Here is a 25625-nt window from a genome sequence, read left to right as displayed (position 1 = left end):
AGAACATCAATTTAATAGTCATTTGCAAACATGGAATGCTGGCCACCTTTACTGTACAAAATTGAAAGAAATTAAGATTTGGAAAATCTAAATGAATGAATCTCAATATAAATACACTACAGGTTTCCCCCGCTATTCGAAGGTACAGCGTTCCTATGAAATGGTTCGTAAGCCGGACTGTCATAAAGTGAAGAAGCAATTACCATTTATTTATAGGAAAAATTTGTGAGCATTCGCAGACCCAAGAAATAACCTACCAAATCATGCCAAATAGCACATAAAACCTAAAATAACAGTAGCATATAGTGAAAGCAGGAACGATCTGAAAAATACACAGCCTATATAATGTAGGAATACTTTTCCACAATTATTGTAGCACTGTCCACCACAGCGAAAATTTCATGTAAGCGCTCTCAGCAGCACTCCCGACGGAAGCACGCGGCGCAAGGGCTCCCGGCGGAAGCACGCGGCGCAAGGGCTCCGGCGGAAGCACGCGGCGCAAGGGCTCCGGCGGAAGCACGCGGCGCAAGGGCTCCGGCGGAAGCACTCCTTCCAGTAACCTTTAAACTATGAAGCTACCAAATAACATAAAAACACACAGCCTATATAAAGTAGAAATAATGTACGCCCAGTGTAGTTTCACTTACCAGAATCGGGAAGACAGTGAGCACACTGATGATGGTGTGTTAGGCTGAGTCGTCGGAGGTTGGGGCTGGTGGGAGGTAGAGGAGACTGGGGTGTCATCTCATCGTCGCCTGTTTCCATCAGGGCAGGCAGGTCACCTTCTCCTATGTCTGCGTGCCTCAATGTCAAAGGTCAAGGTTCGTCTGCTGTGGCTGATGTGGAAGGCTTGAAATGCAACAGTATGCTTGACTGCTTAGCCTCATGCATTTTTCTATCATACAGTTCTTTGTAAGCACTCAAACCATCCTGCAAACCTGCCCTAAATCTACGTACCCTTTCAAAATTCAAGTCGTACTTTTCTGCAATCATTGCAGCGTTGTCAATCGCAGCGAAAATCTCATGCAATTGCTTCACATTCAGTTCCTGGACGTCTTCACTTTCGGGCTGTTTGCTACTGCGTTTGGCTTCAATTGTTATCCTTTCCTCTTCATCAGCTCTTCATCTCTTAGTTCTTGGTCATGGGATGTCAAAACCTCTTCAACATCATCTTCATCAACTTCCACAAACCCTTAGCCCAACTCACTATATCCTTACTTTGTTCACCACAATCGAAACACTTCATGATGTCTAGTTTTACGCTAAGTCTAACACCCTTACGTGCTCTTTTTGGCTTTTCCGATACCTTAGAATTCATCTAGCTAATGGATGCACAAAATAAATCGACATAAAGCGCAAATGCTCACAGGCATGTGTTTAAGCAATGCCGGCTAGAATGGAGTTCCAGGGGAGGGGCTTGTCGGCTCGGCGTGCACTGCCTTTTTCGTAACAGTGAAAACAGGTAACTAATGTCGGTCTTTCATAACAGCGAGTTGACGTAAAGTGAACGTAATGTAGTTATATATACACATGTATATATGTGTGTGTATATATATACACATACATATATGTGTGTGTGTGTATGTGTGTGTGTGTGTGTATATGTATATATATATATATATATGTGTGTGTTTTAAAACAAGACCAAGTAGAGTGTAAAAAAGTACCAATTTCTTGATTACGTCGAAAACATTGGTCAGACATATTTGAATTTAATCTATTTATATATAGAGACAAGAAGTTAACGTAGTGAGCCATACTAAGAAAAAGACTGGGTTAAGCTTACCCATCTAATCATGATACTGGAGAGACCAGTTTTCTCTCGATCTCACAGTTGATCGAAAGAGATGATTAATTAATTCCTGCTCCTACACTAGCCCTGGCCTGTTTTTCTCCCTTTCGATTAAACCACAATATCCAGTTGTACACATAAAAAAAAATCATGTTTTTTATTTGGTGCTGACCTCAAATGAGAAAATATGGTTAAAATTCCTCCTTACAAAAGTCCAAAGGAGGAAATAGTCCACCAGAATTATGATGAAATCATTCAGAACTATGAATATAATACAGACATAGTCAAGCACATAGCAAGTTTTGTACTTTTACAAATGTGAATGCAAAAGAAGTGTTCTGTGGTGGTGGAATATGGGATATCTGACAGGTGAGAGGAGGTAGGTTCAAAGGGGATGTTGTCTGCGCACTTGATTTCTCTCTCTCTTGTTGCAATGTGAATACACCAGTTAAAGACATCTCCGGTGTGCAAGCCTTTACTTTATATAAATGCACAAACACAATGAATTGGTGATGAGTACAAACCTGAATGTCAGAAAATATCACCAACTGCACCAGCAGTTACAGGTCAAAACAGCGAGAGTTAAACAGTACAGAGCAGGCCATCACCAACAAATGTGTGAGTAATAGTGAAAGCCGCACTGAAGTGAAAATGACGTGTCGATAACCTCAGCCGGGATGTTGCCGAAATTGATAGCTCCTAATGAAGTCTCAAAGTCCTATACAGCTTTTTATTGTGAACAATGTGGAGGAGCAAGAGGAAGCCCCTACACTTCTCAGCTAAATGGGCCCAAGAACATCAGTCTCTTACACAACTTAATAACTCCTGAAAAGCCACAAGCAAGACCTTCACCGAAATTGCTACAATTTTACAAAGTCACTTTTGCCCGAAACCACTGATAATAGCCGAGAGATTTCGATTTCACAAGCGGAACCAGTCCAAAGATGAAAGCATTTCTGAATACATTGCAGAACTGTGCAAACTTCCTTAGTACTGTGACTTTAGAGATGGATTTTCTGATGCATTAAGGGACTGGCTTTCACATGGCATACATAGTCAAAGCACTCAAACAAGGCTACTGACAGAAAGAGACCTAACCTTAGAAATGGGCAGGGATCATTGCAATATCGTTACAGACTGCAGCAAAGGATGTAACAGAACTACAGAAAAGGAAGTTAAAATGTGAAATGAAGAAGATGTCCCTGAATGATGCAAAAAAACCCAAAAATGTTATTGATGTGACAAATGCTCCCATGATGCAAATGACTGTTGGTTCAAAGAAAAACTCTGCAGGAAGGATCACAGACAAGGTCACAGAGAGAGTGTGTGTGAGGCCGACAAAAAGCACAACTGAGTGAAAAGCCTCAAACACAAAACTAAGCAAATGCATAAAGTTATTGAACGTAAAACAGAATCAGACAACAAAGAGTCTGACAATGGTGAACTGTCATGCCTAGAACTGCATAATATTAATGAAGTAGTATTAATAATAGGGATCACAATATAAGTGTGGTGTAAAACCGAAAATGGAACTGGACACATGGTCAGCTTTGTCTATAATTTCAGAGGCTGACTACAACAGTCTGCTTTCGAAGATACTATTAGAGAAGAGCCCAGAGTTACTAAAGACCTACACAGGTGAAAAGGTGTTCCTCCAAAGGCAAGCTGAAAGTGAATGTGATGTATGGAGGTCAAACATAACAGTTAGAGCTTTATGTATTTAAAAGTGGAGGGACAGCACTTTTCAGATGTAAATGGTTGAGAAAAATTCAACTCGACGGGCACTCAAAGCACACTGTGAGACATCAGCGACAATGACAGCTCAAGTGGTAGCACTAACCGGAGACTGGCACACCTGCTTGATGCTAATAAGAAGGTGTTTGAGAAGGGGATCGGAAAACTCAGAGGCAAGAAGGCCAGAATTGAACTGGATGAAACAGCAACACCCAGATTCCATAGAGCGTGTCCAGTGCCTTATGTACCTCATCTTAAAATGGATCCTGAACAGCAGAACTTGGAGGTGTCTGGAATTGCCTCCAAGGTTGAGTGGAGTGACTGGGCCATGCCCATTGTCCCGGTGTTCAAGATGGGGAAGGCCAGAGCCATTTGCATATGTGGGGATTTCAAGGTGAGCAACAACCTGACGCTGTGTGCCGTGTAATATCTCCTGCCACAAATAGAAGACAGTTTTGCATCCTTGGCAGGCAGGGAGAGGTTTCTAAAGATTGACTTGTCACAACCCTATCTGCAAATGGAGATTGAGGAGTCAAGCAGGAAATTCCTCACAATCAACACTCACAAGTGTCTCGCCTTTGGTGTTGCACCAGCTCCAGCAATTTGGCAAAGAGCAATGGACCAAGATCTCCAAGATATCCCAGGAACACAATGTGACTTTGATGACATCAATGTGACTGGCAAAAATGATGAAGTGCACCTCCAAAACCTTGGTAAGGTGCTCACCAGGCTGAGAGTGTGGTCTATGAGCAAAGAAATGAGCAGAGAAATGAGAGATTTTCAAGTATGACATCTCATATTGTGGACGTGCCATTGACAAGCCTGGCTAACATAAGTCACAAAGAAATGACTGAAGCAGTGCTACAGGCACCCAAACCAGAAAACTTTCCACAACCCAGGTCATACTTGGCCCTTGTTAACTATTACCACTGGTTTCTTCCAAAGCCATTGGAAGCACTGTTACAGACAGGAGCAAAGTGGGAATAGTCAGAAAGACGTCAAAGAGCATTCAAAGATGAACTGCTCACCCAGTATGACCCATCTCTGCCCATCAGACTGGCTTTCGACGTCTCCTTATGGCATTGGAGCCATTTTGTCAGACCTCCTGAAATCAGATCTACGAAGGGGAGTGCAGAATGAACAGTTCTGCCAGTTGCCAAGTGAAGCAGCAAGGAACTTTGAGGTTGGACAGAAAATCCTAGCACGCGATTACTTAGAAGACAAGTGGACACTTGATGGGACAGCTACAAGAAGTGGACCACTGATGTACACAGTGGATGTTGGAGATCAGACATGGAGACATCATGTGGACCAGGTACTGGATGCTCAACCCAAGAACACACGTGAGTCAATTGCATCCAATAAGACGGGCACATTACAGTCACCGGACTTGCCTCTTAATGATAATGGCACTGACAGCAACGTGACACTGGCAACTGAGAATGTTGTCTTGGACAAGACACCCACCAAACCTGATGCCACTCCACTGGTCCAGAGGAGTTAGTCAGAAAGAAACAGCAAGCCATGCAAAAGACTGAGCCTTTAGAACTGTGAGGTTAGTTATGGACTGTTATTGTGAAAGCATGTTTACTTGGAATAAGGGTTTATGAAAGGGAAATTGAATGTTTTGTACATATACAGTTTTATGTTGTATTCATCTAAAGGGAAGTGTATTGTCTATGCATGAATATTGCTCTCTCTCTCGTTGCAATGTAAACACACCAGTTAAAGCCATCTGCTGCGTGCGTGCTTTTAGTTAACATATATGTAGTTGTGCACAGACACAACACCTGAAATGTGTTGCCTGGTAGGGTGGTAGAAGTAAATACATTAAAGGATTTTAAGAGATTTAGATTGGCACATGGATGTGAGGAGGATGGAGGAATATGGACATGGTGTAGGTAAGAGGGATTAGTGTTTGGGTATTTTTGATTTGCTGTTTAGCTGATTCAGCACAACATTGTGGGCCAAATGGCTGTACTGTGCTGTACTCTTCTAGGTTTTATGATTTCCATCCACCTTTTTTTAAAATCTGGAAGCCCCTGCTGAAAATTAAGCTCATGGGGATGAGAACAGGATCAGGCTAAATGTTCTGTCAAAGACTTCTTTGACCTTCATACGTGTAAAAGTACAAAACGTGGCATGAGCTTGCCACATTCAGAATATTTGAATGATTTCAGGTTCTTTCATCAGAATGTTGGTGGATTCTGTCCTCTTCATACAGTTTGCAACCAGGAAGAAAAAACAGGTGCGTTCTTCTGGAACTGTCACCCTGGAAAGGCGGCAAAAAGAAACCTCACAACTAATATGAAATATTCAATGGGAGGAAAATTCAACAATAACTCAGCTCCATAATCCTAAGTATTTCATAACAATATGTTTTCATTTAAATGCTGACTATCAGCCCAAAGTAGACATCAGGAGTTCATGAACAAGAGAGAGGCAAGGTCTGGCAGCTCCCGAGAGGAAGAAATTGGAGAAAATTCCAAATCCCTGAGCCCAGGTGGATGAAAGCAGCAAACCAACAATGGAAAGAAGAAATTGGGAGGGATGAAGAATTCGATTACTGCAGAGTTTAAGGATTATAGAAATCAAGAAGGTTAAAGGGATGAGGAGGGACAAGACTACAGAATGACTTGAATGCAGCAAAGCATTTTCTAAAATGGGATGCCCAAGGAGTAGAAGACAACACTGATCAGTGATTATGGGATTGATTTCTTCATCCAGACTGGTAAACCTGTGGAACGCTCCAACAGGGAAACAGCTGAGGCAAAAAAAAACATCTAACACATTCATTCCTTTGGCTGACGGTGCGTGGGGGGAAAGCAGGAAGATATACTGAATTTGGAAGAAGGGCCGTGATCCCATCAAATGACAGAGCAAACCGGAAGGGCTGACTCGCCTTCCCCTGCTTCCTTGTCCTACACTGAAGACTGTGCATGTTAAGACAGAGGCAGCAGAGTTTTGGATGAGCTCAGCTCTACAGGGATGAGCCTGTCAATGCTAAAAGCATGGACGGTGGGGAATTTGCCAACGACAGTGTGATGCCACCTCTGAAACTGGAGCTGAAATTAATGGCGCTTAATTAACATGGCACAAATCTCCATGTAGCCCAACAAAGCATACAAATTCACATACACTTCATGTTTCAGTGCACGGACATCAAATCCAATAACCCAGACTGGACGAAGACATTCTCTACCCGAGAAATTTATCTCCAGCCTGCAGCAATTAACACGAGCTGGAATTGAGAGATGTTGTTTGTCTGATGTAATTCACTTTCTGTTCCTGAAGTTTTCAAGTTCCCCGAACACAGTAAACATATAAACCCTATTTTCCCGATGGATCACTGGGATAGAGGGTTTTGTCATGTGAGGAGAGATGAGACACACTGGGAATATTCTTGAGTTTAGAAGTGCAAAAGGTCATCTGATTGACCTCAGGGTAAATGTATGTTCAGACGCACAGGTTACAGATTCAAAGTAAGTGAATAGGTGTTCATGACAAAGATTAAATTTCTTTGCCCAAGGAGTAGTGAGTTTTCAGAATTCTCTACCCTAAAAGAGATGTCCAGACTCAGTCAATCAACATATTCAAGAAAAATATCAGTACATATTTAGATAATTGGGGAGCCAAATTTTAAAAAGTCTACACTGGTCACCTACAGGCAAGTCCATTCCAAGACAAAATCATTTTAAAAATGGCAACCTATCTTCAGTGGAAAGAACATTGTGGTGGAATGAAGACCAACTAGGTAACCACCTCTGCCACGGGGCGGTACAGCAGCATAGAGGTTAGCACAACAGCTTACATTACCAAAGACCCCGGTTCAATTCCTGCCACTGGCTGTAAGGAGTTTGTACATTCCACCCGTGACTGCGCGAGAGTCCACAGGGTGCTCTGCTTACCTCCCACAGTCCAAAGGCATATCATTGGCAGGCTAATTGGTCATTGTAAATTGTCCCGTGATTAGACAGGGGTTAAATCAGAAACTGCTGAGCAGCGTAGCTTGTCGGGCCAGAAAGCCCTACTCTGGGTTGTATCTCAATCAATCAAGTTATTTATTAAATCAATTAATTAATTAATACTCCAGTCGAAGTTAATGTTCTGGCCAAACAGTTTCTTGGTCATCTCAAAACTCAATTGCTTGTGGCATCATAGGTAGAGAATAAAGCCAGTATTTCAGATATGGAGAACTTCGTCATTGCTCCGATTACTGTCCTCCACCACAATGAAAACCAAGACATCAGCAGACAGCAGGCAAGGTTCCACTGTTCCCTTTCCATCCTCAGTGTTAAAATTCCCTCCTGCTACTCCACATGGATTCATACAAGGAAAAGTTACCAGTTGCACAGGAAAACAGATCAACGTTGGTATGTTTAGAACCACACTGCAGCAGGAGTCAATCCCCTGCACATAATCTCACAATGAATAAAAGAGCAGTGAATGATAAAGTTCTGAAATGAAACTTGCTTCCTACAATATACATGGAAAAACACTCGGGGAGCCACTTTATTAGGTACCCCTGCTCATTAATGTAAAGACCTAATTAGCCAATTACACAACAGCAACTCGACGCATAAACACGTGCAAATATGGTCAAGAAGTTCAGTTGTTCAGCCCAAAAGAAATGTGATCCAAGTGACTTTGACCTTGAAATGACTGCGATGTCTGACGGGGTGGTTTGAGCATGTCAGAAATTGCCGATCGCTTGGGATTTTCCACACAGTCTCTAGAGTTTACAGAGAATGGTGTGAGCAGCAGTTCTGTGGGTGAAAACACCTTGTTAACGAGAAAGGTCAGTGGAGAGTGGACAGACTGGTTCAAGCTGACAGGAAGGCAATAGTAACTCAAACGACCGCACATTGCAACGTTGCTGTGTACAAGAGCACTATGTGTACACAACATGTCAAACCTTGAAGTGGATGGGCTACAGCAGCAGAAGACCCTGGACACACACTAAGAGGCCACTTTTTTCTTTTGGGATAGGAGGCACCTAATAGAGTAGCCACTGAATGTAAATGACTGATGAAAGTTCAGAATTAAAGATGTGTTGTGTATTGAAACCTGGATATTTTCCATTGAATACAACAGCAGAATATAAATGTTATCCTTAAAATACTTGAGGCCAAATTCAGTACAAAATATATTTTCTAGGATCCACAACATAGTAAGTATTTAATATGATAGTAATGAGACAGGGTTAATTAATAATCCTCTTGTAGCCGTTATGGAACAGTGATCACTAGAGTTTTGAACAGAATATGAATGTAATGGAGTTCATTCCAAAATCTAAAGAAAGGAAAATAAAGCTGGGAAGAGAGGGTTATCTGGTGTTTGTCAGCAAATCTACATTAAAGCAGGCAGGAAATGCCTAGCAATGGGAGATTGGGAAATTATTTTGGAAACCAGAAATTAATAAAAGGGGGTTAGAATATAAGAGCACACTGGCAAGAAATAGAAAACTAACTGTAAAAAGGAAAATACTTGAGAGGTCAAATGTGGGTTTCTCACAGAGGGAAACTGGAGAAATTTTACTTGGGAATAAGGAAATGGCAAATAAAATAAACAAATGTATTGCACCTGTCTTCATAGATGAAGCCACAAACTTCCTGCCAGAAATAACAGAATCAAGGCTCTACAGAAATTGAAATAAAATAGTTTAAGAAAAAAACAGAACCAGAGAAGTTACAGGCTGAAAACTCATGGACCTGATATCCTGTCTCCCAGTTTTGAAAGAGTTGGTTACACAGTTAACAGATGCATCATCACCACTCAGTGCTGGAATGGTGCCTGCAGATTAGAGGGTAGCAATTCTGACCCCACTACTTCAGGGGAAGCTCAGTGAACTGTTAGCCTAGCGGAGGGTCTTGGCAAGACTGCGCTGGCAGCACTGTGTTCAGTGGTGGCTTGATACCCCCAATAAGTACATGCACAGGGGGAACGCAAGACAGACTCATTCTTGGGAGAGCAAGTTCGCTATAGGTGGTGGGACTGAGTAAAGAGGTTTGCACTCTCCACTTAGAAGAATGAGAAGTCATCCCATTGAAAGTTACAAATTTCTTCCAAAGTTCAAAAAGTAGATATTCTTCCCCCCCCCCCCACCCAACATCTGAAGGGTCAGAATCAGGAACAATTGCCAGACCATTTAAAATTGAAGAGGAAGACAAAGCTCCTCATTTTGAGATGGACAATCTTTGGAATGCTCTGCCTAGGTGGGATGTGAAGGCTGTTGTCAAGGTGTTTGATCAGGTTTCTGGATATTACAGGAATAAAAAGTAGGGGCGGTTATGGTGAACTATGTGCCTGTCGGGACACGCCCCCTGCTGACTGCTCCTGTGGCTCCTCCCACAGGCCCCTGTATAAAGGAGATCTGCGGCCTGACGCTCGGCCTCAGTCTCCAAGACCTTGTATGATAGACACTCACTCCTGGTTCCTTCTTCCAGTCAATAAAAGCCGATATCTCGCCTATGTCTCAGTGTGAGTTATTGATGGTGCATCAGCGGTGCTGGAAAATGAGCCTGACACTTCCTGAACAACACAGGAAGATATCCCAACTTCAGTCTTCTCAACTGAGCAGACAACAAGGACACTTGCCCAAATACATTTTAATTGCCAACTCATCACAGGACAGAGACCCAGATGCAATTTTAACTGAGTAGCCTGAGAACCACAGAAGTTGCAGTCATGTCCCAATAAGGAAACACGAGTTTGAATGTGTAAAAGCTCAATTTTGTGAACAAACTTATTAAATCAAAACCTGTCCTTCAGTGGGTCTCTGAAGAAGTGGGTTCATCAGGCCCCACCAGGGCTGCTAAGGTCTCCTTCCGTAACGTGCAAAATAAAATCATAAATTCACAATAAAATGACAGGGGCAGGTCTGGCAGCCAGACTTACCGCCTGTGAGTAACGGAGGAAGTCAGCCTAAGGGATTTTGGATCATATCCTATCTTTCCAGCCCAACACAATTCAACTACAGTTAAAAATAAGGTCTTGTGGCGACCCATTTCCTGGCACATCCGAACCGACTCACAATTAGATAGCCTACGGGGGTTTGCGAGCACAGAGCTTTGGAGCCTCTGCGCCATGGGGGGCAGGTTGAGGGAGGCTTAAAAGTGAGGCTGAAGATTTCGAATAAAGTTTTTTCCTTCGACTGCAGTTACCGACTCCGTGTCGTAATTTTAGCGCTGCATGTAGCACACCGCTACAATTGGTGACCCCGACAGTCCAAACGATTTTTGGACCAGAAATGACCGACGCCGCCTCTGTTCATGCGGTTTCGTTGAAACTGCCGGGTTTCTGGACACAGCGCCCGAACCTATGGTTCCAGCAAGCTGAAGCCCAATTCCACGTTCGCCAGATCACCTCAGAAGACTCCCGCTACTACTACGTGGTGAGCTCCCTTGACCAGGACACAGCGGCCCAGGTCGCGGAGTTCGTACAGTTGCCCCCGGCAGTCGGCAAGTACACAGAATTCAAAGCCCTGCTCCTCAGGACTTTCGGACTCTCACGGTGCGAGCGGGCTGCCCATTTACTGCACCTGGATGGCTTGGGCGACAGACCTCCATCGGCTTTAATGAATGAGATGTTGTCTCTCGCCGACGAACACACACCCTGCCTCATGTTTGAGCAGGCATTCCTGAGCAGCTGCCCGAGGACATACGCCTGCTGCTGTCCGACGTGGATTTCAGTGACCCCCGGAAGGTGGCAGCCCGGGCGGACTTGCTGTGGAACGCCAAAAAGGTGAGCACAGATCGTACAGATCTCCCAGCCACGCTCCCGGCAGCAAACCAGTCCAGGCCCAGCCGCAGAGCCCGCCAACCCCCGGCCCAATGAACACTGGTGCTTCTACCACCAGCGGTGGGGCGCAGAAGCCCGCCGTTGTCGCCCGCCCTGCAAGTTCCCGGGAAATGCCAGGGCCAGCCGCCGCTGATGGCTACGGCGGCTGGCCATCGGGATAGCCTCCTGTATGTGTGGGATAGAAGGTCGGGACGCCGGTTTTTGGTCGATACTGGGGCTGAGATCAGCGTTTTACCCCTGACGAGTTACCACACCCGCAGCAGGGCACCGGGTCCCCCCCTGAGGGCCGTGAATGGCAGCACAGTAAGGACCTATGGCACCCGTCAGGTGCAGCTACAGTTCGGCTCCAGCCAGTTCACTTGGGACTTTACACTGGCCGCCGTAGCCCAACTGCTTCTGGGTGCGGATTTTTTGCGGGCTCACAGCCTACTGGTCGACCTGCCCAGGAAGAGACTGGTCCACGCCGAGACCTTTCAGACGTTCTCCCTGGGTGCAGCCCAGTTGCCAGCCCCTCACCTCGGCTCCATCACGCTGTCCGACAACGACTTCACCAGGTCCTGGCGGATTTCCCATCGGTTCTGGCACCGCAGTTCACAGCGGCCATGCCCAGGCATGGCATACAGCACCACATCCCGACCTAGGGACCACCCCTCCACGCCCGCGCTCGGCGGCTTCCCCCGGACAAGCTCCGACTGGCGAAGGAGGAGTTCCAGAGGATGGAGGAATTGGGGATCATCCGGCGGTCCGACAGCCCATGGGCCTCCCCCCTGCACATGGTGCCCAAAGCATCAGGGGGCTGGAGACCGTGCGGCGACTACCGCAGGCTGAACGAGGCTACCACACTGGACCGCTACCCTGTGCCGCACATTCAGGACTTTGCAGCAAACCTGCACGGCGCACGGATCTTCTCCAAGGTAGACCTTGTCTGAGGGTACCATCAAATCCCGATGCATCCTGACGACGTCCCCAAAACGGCTCTCATCACCCCATTTGGCCTTTTCGAGTTCCTCCGCATGCCGTTCAGCCTGAAGAATGCCGCACAGACGTTCCAGCGGTTAATGGATGCGGTGGGACGGGACCTGGATTTCGCGTTCATCTATTTGGATGACATCCTCATAGCCAGCAGCAGTCATCAGGAGCATCTGTCCCACCTCCGTCAACTCTGCGCCCGACTGAGTGAGTACGGTCTTACAATCAACCCCGCCAAATGCCAGTTCGGACTCGATACCATTGACTTCCTGGGCCACAGGATTACTAAAGACGGGGCAACCCCTCTGCCCGCTAAGGTAGCTGCGGTCCGCCTCTTTCCTCGACCCACCACGATCAAAGGCCTTCAGGAATTCGTAGGTATGGTCAATTTCTACCGCTGCTTCCTCCCTTCAGCTGCCCGGATCATGCGCCCCCTGTTCGCCCTGATGTCGGGTCCGAGCAAGGACATTACCTGGGACGAGGAGTCCGCCACCGCTTTCGTTCAAACGAAGGAAGCTTTGGCGAACGCCGCGATGCTAGTACATCCCAGAATGGACGCCCCTACCGCCCTCACAGTGGACGCATCAAACACGGCAGTCGGTGGGGTGCTGGAGCAACTCATCGCAGGTCGCTGGCAACCCCTGGCGTTTTTCAGCAAACACCTGCGACCACCCGAGCTCAAATACAGTGCTTTCGACTGGGAACTGTTGGCGCTCTACCTGGCAATCCGGCATTTCAGGTACTTCCTAGAAGGTCGGCCCTTCACCGCGTTCACGGACCACAAACCGCTAACCTTTGCGTTTACGAAAGCGTCCGACCCCTGGTCGTCCCGCCAGCAACGCCACCTGTCCTACATCTCTGAATACATGACGGATGTCCGGCACGTCTTGGGTAAGGACGATGTCGTGGCGGATGCGCTCTCTCACCCTACCGTTCATGCCCTTTCCCAAGGGGTAGACTTTGAGGCACTGGCAGAGGCGCAGCAGGCGGATGAGGAGATTCCGAGTTACAGAACCACAGTCTCCGGTTTGCAGCTCCAGGACCTCCCCGTGGGCCCGGGTGAGAGGACCCTACTCTGTGACGTCGCCACCGGCCAGCCCCATCCCGTCGTCCCGACAGCCTGGCGGCGCCGCGTTTTCGACTCCTTTCATAACTTGGCGCATCCCTCCATCCGGACAATTGTCCGGATGGTTTCCAGCAGGTTCGTTTGGCACGGACTCCGCAAACAGGTCAGTGAATGGGCCAAAACGTGCATGCACTGCCAAACGGCCAAGGTGCAGCGGCACACCAAAGCCCCACCGCAGCAGTTCCATCCTGCCCACCGGCGTTTCGACCACATTCACGTGGATATTGTGGGCGCCCTGCCAGTGTTGCGTGGATCGCGGCACCTCCTGACTATTGTGGACCGGTTCACAAGATGGCCAGAGGCGGTCCCGCTCACCGACAGCACCTCCGAATCTTGCGCCCGAGCCCTGATCGCCACCTGGATATCTCGCTTTGGTGTACCAGCCCACATTACCTCCGACAGAGGCGCCCAGTTCACCTCCAGCCTGTGGTCAGCTATGGCCAGCCTTTTGGGGACTCAGCCGCACCACACCACTGCCTACCACCCACAGTCGAACGGGCTAGTGGAGCGTTTCCACCGTCACCTGAAGTCGGCCCTCATGGCCCGCCTGCGAGGAGCCAACTGGGCGGACGAGCTTCCCTGGGTCCTACTCGGCATCCGCACAGCGCCCAAGGACGACCTGCACGCCTCGTCGGCCGAGTTGGTATACGGCGCGCCCCTGGTCGTCCCCGGGGAGTTCCTACCAGCCCCAAGGGGGCAAGAGGAAGATCCCGCAGCAGTCCTGGGCAGACTATGCGAGAAGCTCGGTAACCTGGCCCCCATACCCACTTCACAGCACGGGCGGCACCCGACCTGCGTACCCAAAGACCTACAGAACTGTAAGTTTGTGTTTGTATGAAGGGGCGGGCATCGGCCACTGCTGCAGCGGCCATACGAGGGGCTGTTTATGGTGCTCCGGAACAATGGGTCCACGTTCGTGCTGGACGTTGGGGGGAAAGAGGAGGTTTTCACGGTGGACCGCCTCAAACCGGCCCATGTGGACCTGGCGCAACCGGCCGAGTTTCCGGCACCTCGGCGCAGAGGCCGACCTCCCAAGCAGGTTCTGGCCCAGACTGTGGACATTGGGGGGTGTATCGCCGGTTCTGGGGGGGGGGGGGTTATGTGGCGACCCATTTCCTGGCACATCCAAACCGGCTCACAATTAGATAGCCTACGGGGGTTTGCGAGCAGAGAGCTTTGGAGCCTCTGCGCCATGGGGGGCAGGTTGAGGGAGGCTTAAAAGTGAGGCTGAAGATTTCGAATAAAGTTTTTTCCTTCGACTGCAGTTACCGACTCCGTGTCGTAATTTTAGCGCTGCGTGTAGCACACCGCTACAGTCTCATATAATCCATTAATTTATAATGTGCAAAATAGAGATGGCAAGCCCCAATACCTACAATTTTTTGCACAAAGCTTATCTGCCTCCTTCAAGTTCAAGTTGAATTGTAATTCAACCATACAGGAATACAGCCAAACAAAACAGTGTTTCTGGATTGACACCAGCTGAAATATCACACACTGCTACTCGCAACCCCCTTCAATACTTCTGCAGATTTCTATTGATGGAATGGAACCTTCAACAGGGATAGACATGCCCCAAACGCAAGCTCTACTCAGCAATGATTCATTGGAGCACTTTCCTCCAAAGAAGCTTGTAGGCTCCTGCTGATGAGAACTGAGCGCAAACAAATTCAAGTACCAATGGGCTGCTGAGATCCATTTTTCAGGGGTAGCGTTAAAACCCTGTAGTTCTCTTCTCAAGTGACTGCAAAAGATCTCAGAACTCTTCTGAGAGCAAGGAATCAAACTTTCACCCAAGCCAATCCCCACCAACTTATCCAGTTCCTATCACTTTGCTACCCCTTGGGAATTCTGTAACAGTGAAAACTTTTAAAATACTTCTTGACTCTGAAATACACTGGATCTATGTATAGGAGCAGGGGTGTGATGTTGAGGCTCTATAAGGCACTGGTAAGACCTCACTTGGAATACTGTGTGCAGTTTTGGACTCCTTGTTTAAGAAAGGATGTGCTTACATTGGTTCAGAGAAGATTCACTAGAGTGATTCCGGGAATGAGAGGGTTAACATATGAGGAACGTTTGACCGCTCTCGGACTGTACTTCTTGGAGTTTAGAAGAATGAGGGGGCACCTCATAGAAACATTTTGAATGCTGAAGGGCATGGACAGAGTGGATGTGGCAAAGTTGTTTCCCATGGTGGGGGAGTCTAGTACGACAGGTCATGGCTTGAGGATTGAAGGGCGCCCATTCAGAACAGAGATGCGAAAAAATTTTTTAGCCAGAGGGTGGTGAATCTATGGAATTTGTTGCAACGGGCGGCAGTGGAGGCCAAGTCATTGGGTGTATTTAAGGCAGAGTTTGAGAGGTATCTATGTAGTCAGGGCATCAAAGGTTATGGCGAGAAGGCTGGGGAACGGGACTAAAGGGGAGATTGGATCAGCTCATGATGAAATGGCGGAGCAGACTCGATGGGCCGAATGGCCGACCTGCTCCTTTGTCTTAAGGTCTTGTGGTTTATGTGAGGTTGCTGAAGGGCTGGTATAAATGAAAACTTTTCTTTGAATAATTGCATTTCACTTGGTCACTGGATAGTTAAGAGTAACACACACCTCTCTCCCTTGCTTAATTCAACAACGAACAGCGAGCAAAATACTGAAGGGCAGAATAAAGGTAATGAAATATTGTCTTTGGGATTCAGATAAGTAATGTCCATCACAGGTAAAACTCTCCTCACCACTGAGCACATCTACACAAAGCACTACAGCAGGAAAGCAGCATCCATCAGGGACCCCGACCACCCAGGCCACACTCTCTTCTTGCTGCTGCCATCAGAAAGGAGGTACAGGAGCCTTGGGTCCTACACCACCAGGTTCAGGAACAGTTATTACCCCTCACCCATAAAACTCCCGAACCAGACTGGATAACCTGAACACTGAAGGGATTCCCAAACCAATGGGCTCACTTTCAAGGACTCTACAAACCATGGTCTCAATATTTTTATTTAGTTATTCATTATTATTATTTTGTTTGTCCTTTGTATTTGCACAATTCCATATCTTTTACCTTGGTGTGCAAGCTTTCATTGAGTCTACTGTGTTTCTCTATATTTATTTTGAGTGTCCGCAACAAAATTGATCTCAAGGTTTTATATGGTGACACATATGTACTTTGCCAATAAATTTGCCTTGAACTTTTTTTTAAGCCAACTAACCCCTTTTTTTTGTTAATCAGTAGTCTCTCGCCAGGCCGCTTACTTCCTGATTCATTCGTCGCTGGTACATTATAATAGGTCTTTGGCACCCGAGGTAATATGACCGCATTGTAACAGTAAGAGTTAAGCTGCCTCTCAGCATAAACCCATTAAACAAGCAGTTCAAGCGAAGGGCGAACTAGAACGGTCTCCTTCGCTTCGCCAAGGACAGCTACAATCGGATCGCGGCTACACAAAGAAAGCGGGGTGGCAGTAGCTGGGAGGGAAGCTGGATGAATGTGAAATCCTGCGTTACTTACCGTACGTCTCGGCGTATGGTCTTCAAGAAGACTTCCACGAATTTGTGACCTCCCGATGCAAGGTAAAACGCGCAGGTGGTGACTGCTACCAGCGTCCAGGGCATCCTGGCCACCAGACGCTGCACGAAGAGCAGAACCGTGCATGTTGCTAATCTCCACATCGTCAGCCGCGTCGGAGCTAAGAGACAGAAGCACAAGGTGAAGGGCGAGAAAGGAAACGGGGAAGAAACCTCAAAATGCAACTGCACAAAAAGAGCTGCCCGATGTCAGAGTGAAATGGGGCCACGATCGCAGAAATAAAGGCTTGCCCTTCTCGGCAGCCATCCAGGCAAACTACAATTGCACCAAGCCGGCAGGACACCCATTTCTCGAAAGAGAGCCACCCCGGCACATCTTCCATCGCTAAAACTAAACTTTTCGTCCTCCCTCACGATATCGCCTTATCTCGCTTCGTTTCAGGAAGGAAAAAACTAGATTCGGAATGAAAAACATAGTCCCAGGAACGCCGGATTTGCAGCCACCCCACGGCACAGCACTTACTCGCACCAAGCGCCCTGCGCCGGTCGCTTGACCCTTTTCCCTCTGCTCGTACGCGCTTGATTGACAGGCGCGCTGACGAATAGGGTAGCGCGCTCTGCCCGGTCCGTGCGGCGGGGGGCTTCACTGCGCATGCGCCGGGCAACCCAGGACTTCGGTGGAATTGTTTGCTGAAGTCCGCTTTTGCTGTTAAATTCGGTCGCTTGGAAATAAGAATTTAATACATGATTCTGCTTTAACGGTACAGAATTAAATCTTCTAAAGGAAGAATTGTTCCCTAATAATTTAGTTATCTTCTTTTGGTTAGCTGTTATCTCACTTTGCGGATAATCTTGACTTGATAACTTTGACAGAATTCTCATTTAATTCTGCTTTTGAGTAGTTAACGTGTGCATGTTAAAATCTTTATGAGGTGCCTTTTACATGTGAGGGCTCATTTTTTAGGCCTACCTAAGAGACCAGATGATGAGGCCTGCTTCTTTCATTTTTTAAAATTATGATTTCTTAGGACCAGGGCTCATGGTCTCAGAATGAAGGATCAGCTATTGAGATTAATATCTGAATAGAGAGATTAGTAAAAGTTGTAATTCTCTACAGAGCAAAGAATTTATTTACTTATTTATCTAAAGATACAGCCCTTCCAGCTGCACCATTTAGCCCTTGCTCCCTCACCTAATCACGAGACAATTTACAATAACCAGTTACGCTGCTGTCTGTAAGGAGTTTGTACATTCTCACCGTGGCCATGTGGGTTTCCTCCCACAGTCCTGAGACCAGTTGATAGGCTAATTGGTCATTGTAAATTGTCCAGTGATTGGGCTAAGGTTAAACTGGGATGACAGGGATTAAAGGGCCGGAAGGCCCTGATCCAGGCTGTAGCTCAGTAAATAATTGGTACTTCTTCGGACTGTGGGAGGAAACCCGAGCATTCCATGGGGAGAATGTACACACGGAGGACGCCGGGATCGAACTCCAAACTCTGACGCTCGGAGCTATACCATGGCGCCCACCTAATAACGCTCAATCAGTGAGTACATTCAAGGAAGCAGAATGGGAGATCTTGGATCATTTGGGAAGTCAGGATTTGGTTGTCGAACAGGGAAAGGGGCTTGCATGACCTACAGGCTCAGCCATGATTGTATTGAGAAGCTGAGGAGACTTGTGGAGCTGCTTGGCATTTTAGAACTTACTCCATACTTTCCATGATTATTCTCATTAAAAACATTAATCTGGTCCCAACATATTGATGCGGCTATTAAGAAGGTAAGACAGCGGCTAGATTTCATTAGGAGTTTGAGGAGATTTAGTTTGTTACCTAAAACACTCGCAAACTTCCACAGATGTACCGTGGAATATTTGTGCATTGTAGAATCTTACATCATATAGATGACTTGATAGTTCCTTGTAATACCTCGTGTAGTATTTGAGTTTACATTATTTTACTTGTAGCATTTGCTTTGTTTCAAAGAAATTTTAAAAGTGATCTGGGCATTTTTGACCACTTTTACCCACTGACTTGAGTACAAACCAAACTTACAGAACAGGTAAGCAGCTCAAGTCCAGGAAGAATAAATGGTGGAAAATATTAGAATGAAAATGATCATCAAAATGAGAGCAAGTTGAAGTTCTGTTTGAACTATTATTCTTACAACTTAAAACAAGCGATTTATAAAGTTAGTGAATGTTTGCAGTTTTGGGCTTCAAACAACTGCAAAGCAATTGAGAGAGCTTAAGCACGTATGGATTCACAACTTGACAAAAGAATTCAACTCTAACAAAAGATTTGAAAAGTTTAGTAAAGTTGTGCATTTAGCCTGTCTCATCCCACTTAAACTGAATAATGTTTAAAAGAATTTGTACATGGGATGTATTTTTCTTTCTGTCGGGGGCCTCGGGGACATTATAATGATGCAGTCACTTCAACTGAGGATGATGTTCTCCTGAGGAATTGTCTGTTGGTGGGTCCTCAGCTGGCTGTAGAGACTGATCTGGGACCCACGTATTCTGGTGCAGGGTGGGCAAGATTAGGTGGTGGCTGTGGTTAGTGGTCGGGTCTTTTGATTCTTCAGTCTCTCCTTTCACAGCTGCCACTTGTTCTCGACAGTGTGGTGGAGGTCACTGTCATATAGAGTGGCTCTGTCTTCAACAGATTTCCTCCAGGTGTACCTATTGAGTGCAATGTCTTCCCAGTTTTTAAATGTGATGCTGAACGTCTTCAGGCAGATTTTGATGTTATCTTTGAAGCATTTCCTTTGCCAACCAGGGGCTCGCTGACCTTCCTTCAGCTGGAGTAAAGGATCTGTTTGAGGAGATTTGAGTTAAGAATCTGGATGACATGGCCTATCCATCTGACTTGTGTTGCTTTATCATAGTGGAGATGCTGTTCCTGTTCATCTCCTCTACTACGCTGGTCTTAGTGTGTCTGTCCTTCCAGTTAATCCTCAAAATATTTCATAGTTGTTATTGTTCCAGGGCCTGTAGATGCTGACTGTAGGTGAGCATTGTAGAGACTTCATACAACTAAAGAAAACAGTGTGATGCAGTTGGAGATTGCTCTACAGTAAAACAATTTATTGATGTCTTAAAAAGAAATTAATTTCAGTTTCTGTTTTTTGGCATGTTATTTGCTATGCCAGCATTTCTCTGTAAGAATCCACATCATGCACTAAGTTTGCTCAAAGTTCATTGCTGTTCATTGCATAATCTGGAGCAAAATAGTTCCGAATCAAAAATGGATCAATGCAATAATTCTTTTCTACACTTAGCTAGAGTATTGATTTGAAATATTTACACAGAGTAAGTTATTCAAAAGATTTAATTTAAAGTAGAAATGACATACTGCTCACGATCACTCAATAGATCAATGTGAATATAGTTTATTCTTTAATGTGCTGTGATTTTTGTATTATGACAGTTTCTATATTTCAAGTTTTGAAATGTCTTAGGCTATCTCAAGCTTATAAGAGATAATGGGATATTGTAAGTGCTTTCATTCTTTAGTTGCATGAACTTTCTGTTACAATCATTGAAACATAGTACAAACAGTAGCAATGCAGATCATTGTTTTTAGGCTGAGCAAAACAGCCAAGCCCTTGGTCTGTAGTCTAATAGTTTATGGTCGTTTATATCCTTATTCATGTACCACTTAAAAGTAATGAGCACCTTTTCAGTTAGTAACTCTAGACAATTAGTGAAAATAATTTCTTGCTTTCTAATCTTCTACCAATTATCTTAATTGTTTTTCCCCTGGTTACTAATCTCTCGACTCTGGGAAATAGGTCTTCATTGTTCATCCTGTCAGCCTGCTCATAATTTTGTAACACAGACAAGAGAAAATCTGCAGTTACTGGAAATCCAAGCATCACACACAAGATGCTGGAGGAACTCAGCAGGCCAGGCAGTATCTATGGAAAAGTGTACAGTCGACGTTCCTGATGAAAGATCTCAGCCCAAAACATCAACTGTACTCTTTTCTACAGATGCTGCCTGGCATGTTGAATTCCTCCAGCACTTTGCTTATAATGTCCCTTTTTAAATACCACCCCGCCCCCATATCCTTTGTTCAAATGAAAATAACTCTCTGGAGCTGTGGGTCCACAGACTCCTTGCTTAATGGTATGGATCCATGGCAAAAAAAGATCGGCCTCCCCTGCTCCAGAGTGTGCAGTTCTGGTTGCCACAGTATTGGAAGGATAAGATTTCATTGGACAGGTGCAGAGGATATTTTCCGGATTGTTGCCTGGGATGGGACATATCATCAATGAGGAATGAGGGATAAGCTGAGCTTTCCTTTGGAGTGGAGGCATCTGAGGGAGTAATTATTTGTGCACACAAAATTATGAGGATAAGGGACATACTGTAAGTTATATATTGAGAAACTTGTACCTTTAGCAGAGATGTCTTTTAGCAAAGGGCATATATTTAGGATAAGAGGTGGGGACCTAGAAGGAATTCCAAGAAGAATATTTTCGCTCAGGGAGTGGTTGAAATCTAGAACCCACTGCTTGAGGGGATGGAGAAGGCAAGTGTTCTCACAACAATCAAAGAAGTGTTTAGATGAAACTTGGAAAGCATAGGAGGCAGTGGACTGAGTGCTGGAGAATGGGTTTCATTTACTGTAGAGAGATACCAAATGACCAGCATGGACATGATGACTCAAAGAGCCAGTTTCTCGGCTGTTTAACACTATCATTCTAATACGTCGATATAACTGCTCAGTAGCCAAACATGGGAAGATGTGTGAGGAATCATAATATTTATTGGCTCTCTATTTTTCCCTCCTTCGCTAATTATTCAATGCTTAATGACTCATAATGTGAAGGTAGTTTGTTACTGACTTTGGGTACAAATATTAGTCATTGTTTAAGAGGAACCGGTTTAAAGGAACAATGATAATTAAGGACCGCATTTTTCCTGAATGAGTGGCTTTTAGTTAACCTGTTGCAACAATTTTGAGAATGCGGTAATCTTTAGTGAGTAAAGAGAGGGCATATAATAGAACAAAAATTAATGGGAAGTTAGAGGATTGGGAAGCTTTCAAAAATCAATAGAAGGCAACTAAAAAAGACTAAAAATGGATAGGTGCGTGTGTATGGGAGAAGAATGCAGATGTGGGTTACCCCTAATTGGAAAATTCCATGTTCATACCATTGAACTGTAAGCTAACCAGTTCATATCAATGGGTTGTAAGCTACCCAAAATTAATTTTGTGGGAAACCAAAGGAGAGGATAAAAGATACTTTGCTCTAATTAATAATTGTACTGTAGGAGTATTGTGTTGGGGAAAAAAAACCTTTGGGTTGGCTCAACTTGGACCCAAAAGCTCCAGTGTAATGAAAGGAATATTTGAATTTCCTAAACAAATGTCACCTGTTCAGAATGTCACGAACAGCTTTACAGTCAACAAGATACTTCATTGTTGTGTATTTATTATTGTAATTTAGAGTACACGGCAGACAATTTATACACAGCTCAGAGCAACATGATAAATTGAAATGTATTCTTCGAAATACATGAGATACACATTCTGCTGATGAGTGTTGAATTGTTGAGTGTTGAGCAAAGATTTCATTCAAGTGCTTAGATCAAAAGCATCCTGTAGGCATCAGCTATCAGAACCCAAGTCAGTTAAACAGGAATTTCCATTTACATCAAAGTTTATTCATGTAAAGAACAGAATGTAGGAAAGCTTTGTCACATCAACATTTACCCAATAGCTTCACCTTAGCCGGGGGGGTGGTGAATCTGTGGAACAGCTGTAAAGACCAAGTCATTGGGTATATTCAAAGGGTGATAGATTCTTGATTGGTAAGCGTGTCAAAGGTTACAGGGAGAAGGCAGGAGAATGGGTTTTCAGAGGGATGATAAATCAGGCATGATTGAATGGCAGAGCAGACAAGATGGGCCACATAGCCTAATTCTGCTTGCAAGTCTTATGGTATTATGATATAGAAATCACTATACATTCAAAACAGCTCAAAGGCCATGGAATTCACAATTTGTGAATATATTCACAACAGAAAACCATGTTTCCTAAACTACAACAGTGTCTTCAGGAGTTACTTGTACATTTTTTGATGTGTCTGGTTTTGTGTAGGTGATCACTCCAAATCCAAACAAACAGGGCTACAAGTTACTCCTGGATGTAGGGTTTCAAAGGTGGGTTAACAATTGGATCCACCAGAACAGCAAGGCACGGGGAAAGATTCTTTAAAAAATGGAGGATCAGACAACATTGCTAATTATATTTTAAACACTATCTTTAAAGATCACTACCTTCTTAATCTTGAGTTTGATTACAAATGTTATACCTGTGTTTCTTTCTTCTTTTCACAAGCTTCCATTATATCGTGAGCTTAGACAGAGGAAGAAAGGTATTAAATTCAAGCCAGGATGCTGAACAATGAATCAAGTGCTGTGCAACATGATGCCGTTAGTAATGCTAACCAAACCCACCAAGGAAATGATTGTTTTAGCATTTAATACATTGATGAGAATGTAGTGGTTAATTAAAGACAAACCAAAACCATTGAGAAACTAGACCAGGAGATCGACACTCTATGATGCACTTCCAAATAGCAAAATTCCAAAGTTGAAAAAGGTATGTGTCATCCTTTATTATGAAGCTAGAAAAGATGAACGATCTTGTGGTGAAAAACTAACGAAACTAAAGTAGCAATATAGCGGTCCAATTAGCTGTCTAATAGCAATATTAAGCATTTCAATTAGCGATCTAGTTAGTGTATTTAAGTAATATCAGAATTGGTGTTCAATACATATTTAAGCAGTGTAATAACATTCCAATTAACGTAATTAAGCATTCTACTTGGCATAGTAAGTGGTCGAACTAAATTAGCAGTCAACCAAAAATATCACCCCATGGCTTAGCCCCTCTCAACGAGACTAAGCTAAACTAACAAAGAAAACAAGAATACGTAACTATACTCATTTGCTTCTACCACGCCCCAACCCACATGACAGAATAACATAATAAATGTGCCACAAAGTACAGTACAAACAGAAAATAGATGTATGGTTCCTACATTCCAGCCCCTTAATCATTAAACCATAATATTTACAACTATGTACTTCTTCAAGGACAAACATCTTAACATTTATACAACTGTCCTTTCTTTTCTTTCTTCTGCCAGTCAAGTCATGTAACAATCATCTAGGCCAGAGGTTACCAGCACTTAACCCGGTACAGAGTGAACTTTACTACCACTCTGTGAAGTCAGTAAGACAAGTCGAAGTCATGAAATTTCTAGAGCTGTAGCTCCTCAAAACCTCTGTCTCCTGCAGAAGACAGTTCTTGGTTATAGGCCTGCCCATACAGCTGATCTTTGTCTTGATGTGCACCTGCCACACACATCCTCTACTGTCTGAAAATACTTGAATGATTCTTCCCACAATCCATGAGTTTCGAGGCACTGTGTCGTTAACAATGCAGGCGGGAAGAGCTAGGAGAAATGGCGCCAGAGGTTTTTGTAGATCCAGGCAATTCTTCCAGTTCGTCTTCAAAACAGCTTCTTTTTCTTATGCCTTTCTTTTCTTTTCAAGGTGGCAGCGGTTCCGTCATAGTCCGTGATCTACTACTACAGCTCAACCTACAGTTCTCCATAAGCAGTGGGCTTTCAGACCCGGGTGTGCGGCCTGCCATTTCTACATCTCCAGGAGCAGTCTGGAAGATGTGCACCTTTGGGGAGCAGCCTCATAGATGACCCAATTCCTCACCAATTTTGCTGACTGAAGCGCCATTAGAGACTGAAACATCGGGATAGGAGGTGGTATGTGCTGTTGTCAGAAGAAGGCCTCTGTTCTTGTTTATTTTCTTTCCCGTTCTCTCTCGCTCTCTTGTGAGATCCTGTCGGTCCTCAACTTGGGGGGCTCGGAGAAATGATGTAGCAGATTGTAACATTGAAACAGCAAGCTGCTGGTCTCCACCCTCATTGTTGCAGGAGCCATCTTACTCTCCTTCTCTGGTAAGAGAGAGCTTGTCTGAGACACCAAAGTGCTAGGTTATGGGCTCTAGATCAAGGTCTCTTTGGGGGCTTTTGCTGTTGCTTGATGGTGAGCAGGGGTGGGTGGGGTCAATGTTTCTGCTGGTGCAAGTGGGGAAAGGGGAAGGGGGTAGAGTCAATGCTTCTGCTGCTGTTTGTGGGTGGGAGGGGTGAGGGGGGCTGTGGGTTTCTGATGTTACTATCTTCCATTCTTTGGGGATTTTTGTTTTGTGGATGTTTCTGTGAAGAGTCAGAATTTCAGGTTGTATACTGTATACATTCTCTGATATTAAATTGAACCATTTGAACTATAAGCACAATGTCTCCTGGGGGGAATTGTGTTTTATACCTGACCATTTCTGATGTTCCTGTAAATATAGTAATTATTCCTTGACCCACTATTTCCAAAACAAGTCTGACATGCATTGGATTGTTTCCACCTATGATGAGCATAACTGTCTTTGTTTTGGAACTCTCATGGTAGTAAGGATGGTGCTGTCTTCAGAAGCAACAGATAGTTGGGTATTGGTGCTTCCAAATCATTGGGATCGGAGGATGCCTTAGTAATTAGATGAGGATTGATAATAACCTCTACTTCATAAAGGATTGTGTGGAAACCCTCTGAATCAAGCTTCTGTACCTTTATGTTAGAATTGAG

General features: G+C 44.9%; 2 protein-coding genes across 5 annotated transcripts in view; one reads left to right on the top strand and one right to left on the bottom strand.

Moving 5' to 3' along the window:
* Positions 1–17575, bottom strand: part of slc27a4 (solute carrier family 27 member 4) — a 71754-nt gene extending 54179 nt beyond the window's left edge. The window contains exons 1-2 of one of the 2 annotated variants that reach the window (XM_059993701.1): positions 17472–17575; positions 16932–17109 (exon numbers count right to left, since the gene is read on the bottom strand). In XM_059993701.1, the coding sequence (XP_059849684.1) occupies positions 16932–17092 (161 nt within the window). In that variant the 5' untranslated portion in view covers positions 17093–17109; positions 17472–17575. Of the gene's footprint in view, positions 1–16931; positions 17110–17471 lie in introns of those variants that run through there. The other variant, XM_059993700.1, reaches the window with a different exon arrangement.
* Positions 17576–17603: 28 nt separating this feature from the next.
* Positions 17604–25625, top strand: part of golga2 (golgin A2) — a 121472-nt gene continuing 113450 nt past the window's right edge. The window contains exons 1-2 of one of the 3 annotated variants that reach the window (XM_059993697.1): positions 17604–17709; positions 24528–24754. The gene's annotated coding sequence lies outside the window, so the exon portion shown is untranslated. Of the gene's footprint in view, positions 17710–23707; positions 24755–25625 lie in introns of those variants that run through there. The other 2 variants (XM_059993699.1, XM_059993698.1) reach the window with 2 other exon arrangements.

This window comes from Hypanus sabinus, chromosome 18, assembly GCF_030144855.1.
Source record: "Hypanus sabinus isolate sHypSab1 chromosome 18, sHypSab1.hap1, whole genome shotgun sequence".
Lineage (NCBI taxonomy): Eukaryota > Metazoa > Chordata > Chondrichthyes > Myliobatiformes > Dasyatidae > Hypanus > Hypanus sabinus.
This window is presented reverse-complemented; position numbering and strand designations above follow the sequence as displayed.